The following is a 14,748-nucleotide window of genomic DNA, read 5'->3' as shown; positions in this document are numbered from 1 at the left end:
CAATAGAGGACTGGAGGTTTGACAAGAGTGACATGCAGATCCTGAAGAAGGTAAAGTAGCCATTGCAACTCACAAGTTGCAGCCCCCAAAGCTCTATATTCAGCTTCTGAAGAGGATCTGGAAATGGTCAATTGCTTCTTAGTCTTCCAGGAAATCAAGGATTTACCAAGAAAAAAACATTGGCCAGAGATTGATCTCCTTGAATCCAAGCAACCTGCCCAATCAGCATCAGAGTAGCCTGACAAAAATAAAGAAGAATCTCTAGGAAAGAATAAACCTTGACCAGGAGCATTCTTCAAATATCTCAAGATTCTTGTGGCTGCCAAGTAATGTTTCTCAGTAGGAGAATTAAGAAATTGACTGAGTTGTTGAGTGGCAAAGGTTATGTCAGGCCTAGTATTGGTAAGGTATATCAACCTACCAATGAGTCTCCTATAGGAGGGAACATCAGCATAGGGAGGGTTGCCATCAAAATGAATCTTGAATGATGGATCAGAAGGTGTAGAAGCAGGTTTAGCAGCAAGAAATCCAGTGTCAGTTAAGAGATCAAGGCAGTATTTCCTCTGGCAAAGATGAATGCCTTGAGAAGAATGAGCAACCTCTAAACCCAGAAAGTACTTCAATTGGCCAAGATCTTTTATTTTGAAAGAAGCATGCAGAATGGCTTTGATATTGTCAAATTCAGAGAGTGAAGTACCAGTGATAATCACATCATCAACATAAACAAGCAAAGCTGTGAAAGAAGTGTCAGTCTTTTTGATGAAAAGAGAATGATCAGAAACAGACTGAATGAAGTGGTTATGAATAAGAAGTGATGTGAGCTTTTCATACCACTTTCTACTTGCTTGCTTGAGGCCATAAAGAGACTTAATGAGTTTGCAGACCTGATTTGGTTTAGAAGGTGTGATACCCTGTGGAACAAGCATATATACATCTTCTTGAAGATCACCATGTAGAAATGCATTATTTACATCCAACTGATGAATGTGCCAATTGTTCATAGATGCTAAAGCTATAACAGTTCTGACAGTTGTGAGCTTTGCAACAGGTGAATAGGTATCAAAGTAATCCAAACCTTCAATTTGGTTGTATCCTTTGGCAACCAATCTGGCCTTGTATCTCTCAATGGAACCATCTACATGATACTTGATCTTATAGATCCATCTGCAACCTATAGGTTTGACATTAGGTGGCAGATCAACCAGTTTCCATGTCCCAGTATTCTCAAGGGCAGACAGTTCAGCTTGCATAGCTTGCTTCCAACAATCCAATTTGCTTGCCTCAGCATATGTGGTAGGCTCAGTGTGGGAATCAAGAGACAAAGCAAAAACACAATGTGAAGAAGACAGATTATTATATGACATGTAATTGGACATAGGATATTGAACAGCAGAAGCAGAAAAATTACACACATAATCTTGTAAATGACTGGGTAATTGAGTAGTTCTAGATGATTTTCTGATGACAGGTGGTGGAATGGGTGAAGTAGGCTGATTATCATCAAGAGTAGGTGGATCAGCATCAATAAAAGATGGAGGGACAAAGGGTTGAGTGACAGGAGTGGCAGAAATAGGGTTACTTGGGGAACAAGAAATGGAAGAAAAATAATCCCAAGTAGTGGTAATAGTTGATGGATTGGTGGGATATGGGAGAATGTGTTCATGAAATTGGACATGCCTAGAGATATGAATTTCTCTAGTGTGCATATCTAAAAGAACATAGCCCTTATAACCAATAGTATAGCCTAGAAAGACAGATTTTCTAGCTCTTGAAGATAATTTGGTTCTATGTGATTGAAGAGTAGTGGAATAACACAAAGAACCAAAGACTTTAAAGGATGACTCTGCAAGGATAGAGTTATAAAGAAGTTGATATGGGGATTTATTATGCAATGTTGGTGAAGTGACTCTATTTATGATGAAAACAGCATGAAGTAAAGCATATGACCAGTAAGAAGCAGGTAATTTTGATTGAAACAAAAGGGCTCTGCCAACATTCAAAATATGCTGGTGCTTTCTTTCCACTCTCCCATTTTGTTGGGGAGTCTCAACACAAGATCTGTGATGAACTATACCTTTGGAAGCATAAAAGGTATTGAGTAAAAACTCAGGGCCATTATCAGATCTGACCACTTTAGGTGTAATGTGAAACTGAGTATGAATGAGATTGATAAAGTTTTTGACATGCTGAGAAACTTCAGACTTGGATTTTAACAAAACAATCCAAACAAACCTACTATGATCATCAAGAATGGTAAGGAAGTATCTATGATTATGTATGGATGTGACAGCTAAAGGGCCCCAAATGTCAAAGTGTAAAAGCTCAAAGTTACTAGAAGCAACAGAAATGCTATTGGGAAAGGGTAATCTTTTTTGTCTAGCAAATTGACAAATGTCACAAGCTGCATGATTATCTATAGTGAGAGTAGGATAAAGATGAGACATGTGATTGAGTCTTTTATTAGAAACATGACCCAATCTGAAATGCCATAAGGCAGACATAGGTATAGTAAAATTGGAATTGGTGACAACATTATTGACAGAAGTTTTATTTAGAAACTGACATGAAGGAGAATCTAAAACTAATCTATACAGACCTCCAACTTGTTCACCCAAACCAATCATCTTCTGGGAGTGAAGGTCCTGTAAGAAACATTTGTTTTCATGAAATGAAGCAAAACACTGTAATGATGCACACACTTTGAATATAGAAATCAAATTCAGTGTGAAAGAGGGTGAATATAGAACATCTTCAAGATAAAAATCAGGAGTGAAATGAATGGTGCCAGCATACTCAACCAATACAGATGTACCATTTGGTAAATTAACAGGTTTGGAATTGATCTTATGAAAAGAAGTAAACCAATCAATGCTAGAAACAATATGTTCATTTGCACCAGAATCTAAATACCAAGTATTATTGGAAGCAGTAATAGAACAAGTGAATATGGATGATATACCTGACTGTGTGGGAAAGTTTGAATCAGAAGCAGATGAAGCATGAATATGATTGGCACTAGCTGATGAAGAAGGTGTGGAAGCTGCAGGAATCAAATTGACTTGTTGTAACAAGCTAACAAGCTGATCATACTTTTCTTGAGAAATACTGGAACTAGGAGAAGCACTGCAACTTCCTGGTTGGGCCTCAACATCATCATTACTACTAGAGGCATTCAGTGAAGGATTTTGCTTTTGAAAATTAGGATACCCATGCTTCTGATAGCAAAAATCAACTGTGTGATTGCTTTTACCACAAAATGTACAATGTCTAGGAGGTTTGGAACCATTGTAATATCCTCTTCCTCTACCTTGAGGTTTACGTGAATCAGCAGCATTCACAACAGAGAAAGGCTCAATATTGGAAGAAGCTATAGACAAATTGTTGCTTTCTTCCTGAACCACAAGAGAATATACTCTGTTAATGGAAGGAAGAGGATCAAGCATGAGAATTTGCGTTTTCACCACATTAAACTGATCATTGAGACCAGTTAAAAATTGCATGACTTGATCTTCAAGTCTAAATTGGCGTGCCTCCCTCATTGCAGCACAACGACAGGGATGAGGACAAGTGCAGTGAGGCATAGGTCTGTGGGAATTCAACTCTTCCCATAGAGATTTCATTTCAGTGAAATATTCTAACACTGATCTAGAACCTTGTTTCAAGTTGTTGATCTTAGAACGAAGCGAAGAAATACGAATCTTATCAGCTTTGGAGAAACGTTCTTTAAGGTCAGACTAAGCATCAATGGCGTTTTCATGGAAAACTAGGGTTTGAGCAATTTGTGGTGAAACTGAATTGATAATCCAGGATTGAACTAAGTGATTGCATCGTTCCCAAGCAGCACGATTCAAATCATCTTCATCAGGAATCTCCAAGGATCCATCAACAAATTTCAATTTGTTTTTCGCGCCAAAAGCTCGAATCATGGATCTACTCCATGCGAGGTAGTTTGTTCCATCCAATGGAGGTGTAATCAGAACAGAGTTTGGTCCTTCACTTGGATGAACGTAAAAGACAGATTCAGTGTCTTGTTGATTTTGGCGAGGCATTGCAGAGAAGACAAAAATTCAGTAGAACGAAGGAAGAGCAAGATGAATGTTGAACAAAGACGCAAAAATCACGAAGAATCTTCAAAGAATGATGAAGATCGAAGAAAAAAACGATGAAGATGAAACTGTAACTAACTTTTCCGCCATGGATGAATCAAAAAAAGCTCTGGATACCATATTATGAAAACAGAGAAATGGGAAAAATGGTTTCATTCATCATAATGTGAAATGAGAGTACAACAACTATTTATAGGAGTTGGTAATTACACTTAGCCTAATTACAAACTAATGAAGTTGAATTAAGACTAAGTATGATAACAGACTTGGAGTGCAAGTAATTGCTTATTGTCTAAGTAACATCAGAAGCAGTTATCTACATCAGAAGCAGTTATCTACATCAGAAGCAATTATCTGTTTTCTTTCTTCTTCCTCTAATAGTATATCAATGAGATTATACACTTTTGCACTTAGTTTTATTTTTCTCTTATTTGCTGAATAATTTGGCTCCAAACTCACTCCAATTTATAGAAAAGTCGATTACCTTAAATGAGAAGTGAATGAATTGAATTGGAGTTTGCGTAAGGAAATTGATTTTCACAAAATTATGGTAAATATAGGTGTAAGTGTGGAGCCATGATATTAAATTAATTTTTTTAAGAATGATATTAACATGTGGTTTCTTTTTATGATATGTAGTTTAAGGTTGACTAGCTAATTACTTGAACAAAATTAAAGGAATAAATAGTATACTCAATTAATTAGTGTGGTTAACGAAAGAAATTTTTAGGCAATCCATTTGACTCATTTATTTTGACCTTTGTCGTCACTTTTCAAATGGACAACCGTGGTTTCACATTTTTGTTCCGAAACACAGTATGTGTCCCATTTTCTTAATAATATTCTGTATCTTTGCCACTAAAAATAAAATAGTATAGCATTCTTAATTTGTTGAGCGTTTATTAATTAGTAATTCAATTCTTTATGCACATCAAAATGTTCTTGAATTTGAGAAGAGTTATATTATATGTTTAGTTTAGACCAGGAGTCAAGGAGTGTTGACATCCTAACCAATTCAAATAAACAATTAAAAACTGATAAAAATAAAATAAAAAATCAAACAAAATCAATTTTTTGGGACCTCTTTCGTGAAACCTAATCAAGTTATATTTATTTGTAGATTTCTAGTAAAATCTAACCATGAAATCAATTTTTTGGTACGTCCCTGTGAGCTTAACTCAGTTGGTATGGACAATGCATAATATATATATATATATATATATATATATATATATATATATATATATATATATATATATATATATATATATATATATATAGGGTTATGTTACAAGCCACCCTTTGGTGGTGTCTTTTATCAAGTCACACCTCAAGGTGTGATTTTCACTTTTTAGTTATAACTTTGATAAAAGACACCTTCATAAAAAGTAGTTGGTGTCTTTTAACAAATGCTCATAGAGTAACTTGATAAAAAACACCTTCATAAAAGGTGTCTTCTATCATAACTCATATATATATATATATATATATATATATATAGGGATTTGCTAGAACACACCCACTAGTTTTTATGTGGGAGTGTTTTAGCAAGCTACACCTTAGGGTATATTTAACTACTTTTTAGTTATAACTTGCTAAAACACACCTTCTAAAAAATAAGTGGGTGTATCCTAGCAAATGCCTATAGGAGTATCTAACGTACACCCATTTATTTTTTAGATGGTGTGTTTTAGCAACATTCACCTTAAGGTGTATTTAACAACTTTTTAGTTATATCTTTGCTAAAACACACCTTAATAAAAACTAGTGGGTGTATCCTAGCAAACCCCATATATATATATATATATGTATATACATATATATATATATGTATATACATATATATATATATATGTATATACATATATATATATATGTATATACATATATATATATATGTATATACATATATATATACATATATACATATATATATATACATATATACATATATATATATATATATATATATATATATATACATATATATATATATATATATATATATACATATATACATATATATATATATATATATACATATACATATATATATACATATACATATACATATATATATATATATACATATACATATATATATATATATATATATATATATATATATATAGGGGTTTGCTAGGATACACCCACTAGATTTTATTAAGGTGTGTTTTAGCAAAAATATAACTAAAAAGTTGTTAAATACATCTTAAGGTGAATGTTGCTAAAACACACCTTCTAAAACATAAGTGGGTGTATGTTAACAACTCCTATAGGCATTTGCTAGGATACACCCACTTATTTTTTAGAAGGTGTGTTTTAGCAAGTTATAACTAAAAAGTAGTTAAATACACCTTAAGGTGTAACTTGCTAAAACACTCCCACATAAAAACTAGTGGGTGTGTTCTAGCAAATCCCATATATATATATATATATATATATATATATATATATATATATATATATATATATATATATATATATATATGTATACATATATATACATATGCTGGTTGGGGTTCAAACCCCGGCCACCACCAAAAAAAAATTTGGTACAAACCTTTGAAGATTTCTAGTAGTATAATTATATTTATTTGTAGTTCTGTAAATAAATATAAAACTAAAATCAAAATACATTTTCTCATGCCGTCTTACATGTTTTTAGATTTCAGTTAGGGTATTTATATTTATTTTTAGTTTTATAAACAAAATATTTAACGTTTTTTTTACATGGCTCATATGATAAGTGTACCAAACTTAAAATTAAAATGAGTATATACCTGTTCCTTCAAAAAATTAAAATGAGTATACCTGTCTGTACCTGTATAAAAAAAGTTCCTCGTCTGGAAAACATTAACTAATAATTGACATAAAATCAATTTCCATACGAATGGAAAATTGAGATGTTCACTTAGTTTTACTGAAAATATTCATTCCCATCCTACATACATAAAATAAACACTGAAGCCATCAAAATTTCCTGTCTCCCAGCCCATCAAACTTCTTGACATGCTATCGAGTCCAAAAGTATGTTTGTCCCAAAAAAAACACAATTTTCTTCGGTCTAAACGTACATTGGAGTGTTTTCCCACTGAAATTGAAATACTCCTTCAGCCCCTCCATGGATTGGCAGTCTCAAGAAACGGTACGTCCGTAGCAAATAGAGGCAATGTAGAGGTTCTTAGCCCACTTCTCCTGTAAAATCAAGTATCATCAGACTGCAATTAACTGAAAATCATGTGCATAGACAACAAATGTGAATATATATGACCCACCTTAACATGAGTACTAGGAAAAGTAGTAGTCCTTAGTGTTTCTTGAGTTTCGTCCTGCAGCTTATTCTCTGGAATACTCAGAACAAAAGCAGCTTGGTCCCAAGTTGCAGCAGTCGATGTGATTCGGTAACCAGACTCCCACCGCTTGTGAATCCCTTCACTAGGATACAGAAAATCTAATTCGACCGCCTGTTATACATAAACATAAAGTAAGTATTTATTCACACTATTAAGTTGCATTATGACTAAAGTACTGACAGATAAAAGTTCAATCCAAAGATGACCTGTTTTGAAAACCCTGTCCCTTTAGACATAACTACTCCCCATTTGGGCCCTGCTGTGGCCATTGAAGTTACAAAAAACTTCTCCCTCCACTTTTTGCTAATCCATTTGAAAGGAAATGAATCACTAACTTTGTATGATTGCTGCACATACTGGGTGCCTGAAATCCATGGCCTAAGTTAGCGGAGAGCAAAATGGAGAATTGCCAAAGTACATAAGCCAATATATATAACTTAAAAGGAACCAACCTTTAGACATTACTACTAATGAACTCCCATTTGCAATTCCTGCAACTGCAGTGATATAGTAATTTTTTTCCCACTGCTCCATGATCCATTCCTTCAAAAAAAAAAAAAAAACAGAAAACCCTAAGTTAATAATAAGCATGCCTTGAAACTGGGATTAAAATTTCTACAAGCATATAGCTGGTGAGCTATACAGGAAATTTTCATAATTCACAAGTAGAAGAATGTATGGCAATAGATTTAAATTTACCTTATGGAAAAATTGGGGGGAGAATTCATAAACTTGGGAAGTGAAACCTGTCCCTGCATCCATTATTAAGGCCCACAGGCCCTGAGATGAAGCAACACTGCTAATATATAAGCCATCCTCATTTCCTTTGTCAATGTGCTGTGATAGTCTTGTACTTGACACATTGTAGTGATATCTACAACACAAAGAAAACCACTCTTAATGCATAGAAATTCCATTACATCATAAGTTTTAAACCCGGATAACCCTAAGCATCTAACTTTTGTAACCAAAAGATTAAAAAATGTAAGGAAATTCAAACATATGATGCAACATATACACACAAAAAGGGGTAAATAGATTCACACATATGGTATGGGTTGAAAAATCACAATCTTAAAAATGAGGAAATAGAAGTCATCCCCTTGCATCAATTTTAAAACACCTGATATAACAAGTTTAAAGACTTATTGGTGTATGATGGGAAGGCAACTAATGACAAATAAGGGTATTATGGCAAACCCAGGATATGGAGGGTTAACTAAAGGAAAGCTAAGAAGACTAGTGACTAAGTTTACTAGTGAGGTATTTGAGTAGTTAGTAGGGTGTCTTAGTGGTCAGAATATTTTATTAGAATACTTCGTTAGTGTATACCTTTGTTTCATCGGTCTACGAGCATTGTAAACACTAATCCATTGGTTCGCTGGTAAACCCACTCGAACCTTCTTTTTGGGCTGTTCATCATCATCTTCTGAAGCCAATCGGCCTCTTTTATGACCAACAAGCTTCAAGAAGAAAAAAAATAGCAGTGTCAAAGGTTGGACTACAAACTTCGTATATACATAAAAAAAAAAAAAAAAAACACAAGTAAAAGGGTGGCAAAATCGATACCTTTTGTGCACCTTCTGTATTCAGTGGCCTAATGTCTGGGTTTGGACCAACAATCCCATCAAAGAGAGAAATGTATTTTGCATAGTTGGGCTCTTCATCATACTTTAAGGTCACTACATGTTCAACAAACTCTTTAAAAGGCTTGGGACAAAAACAGCATAGGTTCTCTGGAGGCGTTCCCATCTTCTTCCTGCAAACCTGATATCCTTTGTTTTCTCCCTGAGCAAAAAATGTCTAAGTACAACATTCTTAATATGACAGTAAAAACTAAAAGTTGTTAAAATATGACGAACCTGGTATCCTTGCCAAGGAAGACGACCTCGGAGAAGAAAAATCAGTGTATATGCAAGAGATTCCAAATCATCCCTCCTGCTTCCATTTCTCCCCAAATGTGAATGCACACTTGCATAGCGGACTGTGCCCCTGAAAATATTTTTCATATGATAAAAGTTAATATAATATGGAGAACAGATATTTAAACATTTTCTACACAATCCCAAACTATCGGGCCAAAATTATCAGATATTTAAACAGATATTTAATCGATACCTGAAAATATCAGGCCTTTGGTCATAGTCCACTTGCAAACCAGTTGTACTATCCCGCCATTCAGTAGCTGCAATCCCGAAATTGCACAGAAAAAGCCAAAAGAATAATTATATGATGCAAAAATGAAAATATTACATGTGACCAATAAATAATCAATCAAAAACATACCCAATCCAAGATCTACCAGGAACAATTTTTTCTCATCGGGTGTCCCCGAGGCGCCAAGCAGAAAATTTTCCGGCTTCACATCTCCATGCACATACCTACCCATATACATCACCATATAGTGTAGGAAACATAATTCCAATTATTTTTATTATAAAATAACTTAATTCACATATTCTTATGTAAATTGCTAATGTCAGCGGAAGAATAGGAAAATGAGAGAAAATGTCTAACTTTACAAAAAGTGTCTATCCACTATTCATAGGCATAACCCAAAGAAATGAACGGAAATTGAGTGGTAACAAATTACCCTCGAGAGTGCATCTTCTCCAATATGGATATTGCTTCAATGGCAATACAAGCAACCATTTCAGTGGACATACTGGAATTGACAAAAGAAACATTAACATAACAATTGACAGTCAAAATTAACAACAGGGAATATACTTTAATGCAAATCTAACAAATAACTTACAAAAGACTTACGTGTGAGATTTATTATTCCATTCATCATACAAGCTAGGTCCTAGAATATCCATAATCTGCACATATGAAAGTAGTAAGACAAACAGGAACCTTCAAACAAACCAAACTCAAATAAAAGAAATGTTACATTATCATTCAAATTAATTAATAATTAAAAAACAATCAAACCCAAATGATTAAAAAATAAAACCCAATAACATACCATGATATAGTAGCCATCTTGCTTGCCTTTGTAATGTACCTGTGGCACACCATGACTTCCACCGAGGGTGCTGCACAAATAAAAAATTATAGGAAAATATACATAGGAAAGTATACATAACATACCCTAAAAATAGATAGGAAATTACGCGAAAATATAAGAATGACCGATGATAACACTCACTCGTACGCTTTCCACTCTTCTGGCGGTCCTTTGTTACATCCTTTACTGCTTGTGTGCTCAAATTTTATGGCCACCTGATAAAATAATTAAAAACCATAAATTCCTGAAATTAAAATACTTTAGCATGTAAAAATAAGATATATGAAGTATAACTAATCACATAGTATTGATAGGACGCACATACCTCTAAAGCTTCAGGTCCAGTTCTCTCATTCAAACTTCCATCAGAAACACGCCGACCAACATATACTTGACCAAATCCACCCTTGCCAAGTTTTTTCTCTGTTTTATACAAAGGAGAAGCACCAACTTGAACCTGTGATAAGAAGAAAACAAAATTATGATATCAGTATTAGCATAACAGACTTATAGATTAGGGCAACTGGAACATTTCTTGCAAAGTATTACCATACTTATGCCCGTACATGATTGAAGAGAAACGAGAGAAAACTAGCAAGAAAAAAAAATAGTTTGAACGAATTATTGTTAAAAGGTACTGCTATAGGGAACAAACAATGCCGTACTGTCTTATAATGGATCATACTCTGTTTTCAATATTATTATTTATTTGTAATTTATTCAGGAGTTACTTTTCAAAATGCCAATGTTAATCAAAAGGCAATATTTCTGTTAGGCTTACATCCACAATATCATTCCGTACATTATTTTAAATGGAAGGGCATGCCATTAGACAAATGATCATATACTATTCCTAGGGAAAAAAAAGCCATATTTATAAGATCACGAAATGTAGAGTTGACAAACGTTGAGTAGTGCTGCTAACTATAGCGCAAGTGTGGAGACAAGTATTAGGTTGGGTGTCCTTAAGAATCAATACAGAGTATGCATTAAAGAAACTACTGGGCACCGGCACACTAAATATTCATTTTATGACTATAGGTAGGATTTAAGTAGGATTGTCTAACATGGGTTGATAAGATAAATTTCTGTGGATTTCTTTACAAATCCAAATGCTGTGTTTTAGAAACCAATAAAAGAACAATGTGACAGTTCCATTCTAGACTATGACCAATAAAGTGGGGGGAAATAGGGGAGTTCTGTTCAGTAGAGACACTTACATTGTCAACCATGATTTCAACTTGTATTTTACGTCTATGTACACTTTTACTCGCTGAATGTCATGTCGGTTTTCAAAACTGAGTACAAGAGATGTACGACTGTACCCTCTGAGATTAAAGAACACTAATGGCTCAAGACAACACCTGCTGGATAAGTCATATTCCCAATCACGAATATGGCCATTATTGGTCCCGGAATTAGCTCCAGTTAGAGCTTTAACAGACTGGGAGTGTCCCTTTTCCTGTCTGGCAAATCATGCTAACTAATAACAACAAAAAACCAATGGCATGTTCACCATCCTCAAACTAGGACCACAACAGGTAACTCTAAACAACTAGACTGACTTTGGAGGATCTAATTCACAGGCAGAATTCCTGCTCTGACACAAATTCCTTAATTTTTTATTTTGATATTGATCTGATCGTCAACACATACTCAAATAAACACGCACATGGAAGGGAAGTGTGGTGAACAAGAATGAACCCAATATTCCACGTAAAATGTCCTCGCAGCCAAACCACTGGAATTTAACTCGGGATTCCTAATTTCAAAAATATATACCACAAAAACTCACTCCCCAAGCAAGACAAAATCACAAGCACAACCACAGTCAAAAAGTTCACAAGTAACAAACAAATCACAATCATAAAAAAACCCACATTACCAACAAAAATGAACTACGTGCAATTTCCCCCATCAAGCTACCAAAACATGAAAGCCCTTGAACCCTAACACCAATTCAAACAACAATTTACACATGCACTTTTTTTAACACAATTTACACATGCACTTAAAACTAAAAGATAGAACTTGCATGGTAGCAAAAAATGGACCTTTTCAGGAATAACAAAGCCATTACTATCTTCTTCACCAGCATTAGCCTTATCATTGCTATGACCACCACGATCAAATTCCTCCATCTGTTTCTCCTCTATCACTTCCTTCTCCGCTCCACCCGATTCCTCCTCCTTCTCCTCTACGGCCACAACAACAGCTACGTCATCATTTACCGCTACCGGCTCCTCTTCAACCGCCGCCGCCGCAGCTGCACGCCGCCGTCTTGTTCTCGTCGCAACCGCCTCCACTTCAACCGGAGTTTTCTTCTCCTCTTCCTGCTTCTTCTGTGACTGTCGCTTCGTTGGCCGTCCCCGGCGCGCTCCACTACGCATTACCGGCATTGTTCATCGATCAAATCTCATCCTCCGGAAAATCGAAAATTTTCACCGGAAAATTGAAAGTCGCGTTTTTCTCCGATCAAAACTATTTACGCCTCAATCGAAGTGAATGGTACTGTTTTGTCGAAACCTTGACGAATTTTGAAATTGGTTGATACACGAAAGTGAAGGAGCAAAATGTGAGAAATTGATGGTGATGGAAGGAATTTTAGCGTCGGAATTAGGGTTCTGACACGATGAGACAGTGAAAGAAGAAGAAGAAAAAGAAGAAGAAGAAGAAACTGTGGAATTGAAGAAGACGATGAGAGAGAGATGCTTTTTGGTACTTGTTGTTGTACTAAGACACAGAACAGAACACGAGGTTTTTATTTGTGTGTAAAATGTAAAATGAAAAACATAAGGGAAATGTTAACTTGTACCCTTAAGGCAAAGTTAACGAATCAAAAGTAGAAATTGTTTATTGGAAATTTGGAATGTGTGAACTTCATTTAATCTTTGACTTTTTAATGAATTGAATGCACACAATTTTAGAGAATATTTCCTATTTTGGTTTTCTTAACATGTGCCTTAAGGGCACAAGTTAACACAACCCAAAACATAAATACCAGAACACGATATCAAAACTACTAGTATTGATTTATGAGAATTTCTATGAGGGTCCATTTAGTTTGCACCACCTATAGTTTAGGTGCAACTTGAACCATTGAAATGATTCACTATAGAAGGTTTTCTCTAGGTAAAAAGCTACATTCCACACTAAAGCCAAACACATTATAGCAAATCCTTTTCACTAAATTTAATAAAATTTAAATATATAGAAAAACCAGTTTCTGTGTGGTTGTTTGTGTTTTTGCTTATAACAAAAATGTATATGTTTTAGTTTTCAATTAAACGGTTGCTAAATAAATTTTAAATATATACAAAAAATTATTTTCCCTAAAAAAAACAAATTATTTTTAAATAAAATTTATATATATATATATATATATATATATATATATATATATGTTAGTAAATTATTTTTAATTCGATTTGAATATACCCCAACAAATTACTTTTAGATAATGGGTAGTGTTAACTTGTGCCCTCAGGGCACATGTTAAGAATCTAAAAATGGAATTAAATAATAAATTTTGTCTTAAAAATATAAGATTTCAAATTTCTAGAATATTGAATGCACAATTTCCAACAAAATATTTCTATCTTTGGCTTCTTAACTTGTGCCTTGAGAGCACAAGATAACATTCCCCTTAGATAATTTATCCCTTAAAACAATAGATAAATTTAAATCAGTCTCAATAAAAAATTGACTAAATCAATCTCAATAAATTTAAGAAATAATACACACAGTGCATTTTTGAATTTAAGTTCTCTAATTACAACAATATTACTTTGTTATTTACTCCAAAAAAAAAAATTAACACGGCAACATTCATAAAAACGTATGTATTCCCTAAAAAAAAACGTACGTATGTTAAATATTTTTTTTAGAAATGTATGTTAAAATATTATTAACACGGCAGCACTCTAACAAAATTTATTAAGTTCCTAAAAAAAACAAAAAATTATTAACGCTGCAGCTTTAAATGAAATGATTCGGTGCCACCAAGGACAAATGAATATTGAAGGATGAGCAACTTGCTATAAAGGTTGATTGGAAGTAATCTAAACCGTTAGACTTTTTTTCTAACAAATTTGTGGTTTAGATTCAACGGGTCCAAGTTGGACCCAAAGAGTTGGTGGTCCAAATTAAAAAGAACCTTTCTATGATGCATTTAACAATTGGACATCTATTGGCATATTTTGTCTTTAAATTAATTGCAAATATTTGTTTTTGAAAAGAAAAAAATCTACTATCATGTAAAAAGTATAATAAT

The 14,748-nt window shown here is 33.9% G+C and overlaps 2 protein-coding genes across 2 annotated transcripts; both read right to left on the bottom strand.

Annotated features, from left to right (window-relative positions):
• Positions 1–3,734: 3,734 nt before the first annotated feature.
• LOC146896846 (uncharacterized) lies at positions 3,735–4,049 on the bottom strand. Its single transcript, XM_085736349.1, has one exon. The coding sequence runs from the start codon at positions 4,047–4,049 to the stop codon at positions 3,735–3,737; it is 315 nt and encodes a 104-aa protein (XP_085592475.1).
• Positions 4,050–6,866: 2,817 nt separating this feature from the next.
• Positions 6,867–13,210, bottom strand: LOC146896845 (casein kinase 1-like protein HD16). Its single transcript, XM_085735586.1, has 16 exons — positions 12,530–13,210; positions 10,801–10,932; positions 10,617–10,690; positions 10,434–10,503; positions 10,232–10,287; positions 10,056–10,127; positions 9,749–9,843; positions 9,581–9,647; positions 9,325–9,454; positions 9,032–9,250; positions 8,795–8,925; positions 8,162–8,336; positions 7,915–8,005; positions 7,669–7,826; positions 7,385–7,573; positions 6,867–7,304 (listed from the first exon to the last, which is right to left on the bottom strand). The coding sequence occupies exons 1-16, from the start codon at positions 12,872–12,874 to the stop codon at positions 7,245–7,247; spliced, it is 2,064 nt and encodes a 687-aa protein (XP_085591712.1). The 5' UTR covers positions 12,875–13,210; the 3' UTR covers positions 6,867–7,244.
• Positions 13,211–14,748: the final 1,538 nt, after the last annotated feature.

Source organism: Medicago sativa, chromosome 8, assembly GCF_051527215.1.
Source record: "Medicago sativa cultivar Bolivia chromosome 8, Bolivia_mono, whole genome shotgun sequence".
Taxonomy (NCBI): Eukaryota; Viridiplantae; Streptophyta; class Magnoliopsida; order Fabales; family Fabaceae; genus Medicago; species Medicago sativa.
Note: the sequence above shows the minus strand (reverse complement) of the source record. Positions and strands in the feature narration are given on the sequence as shown.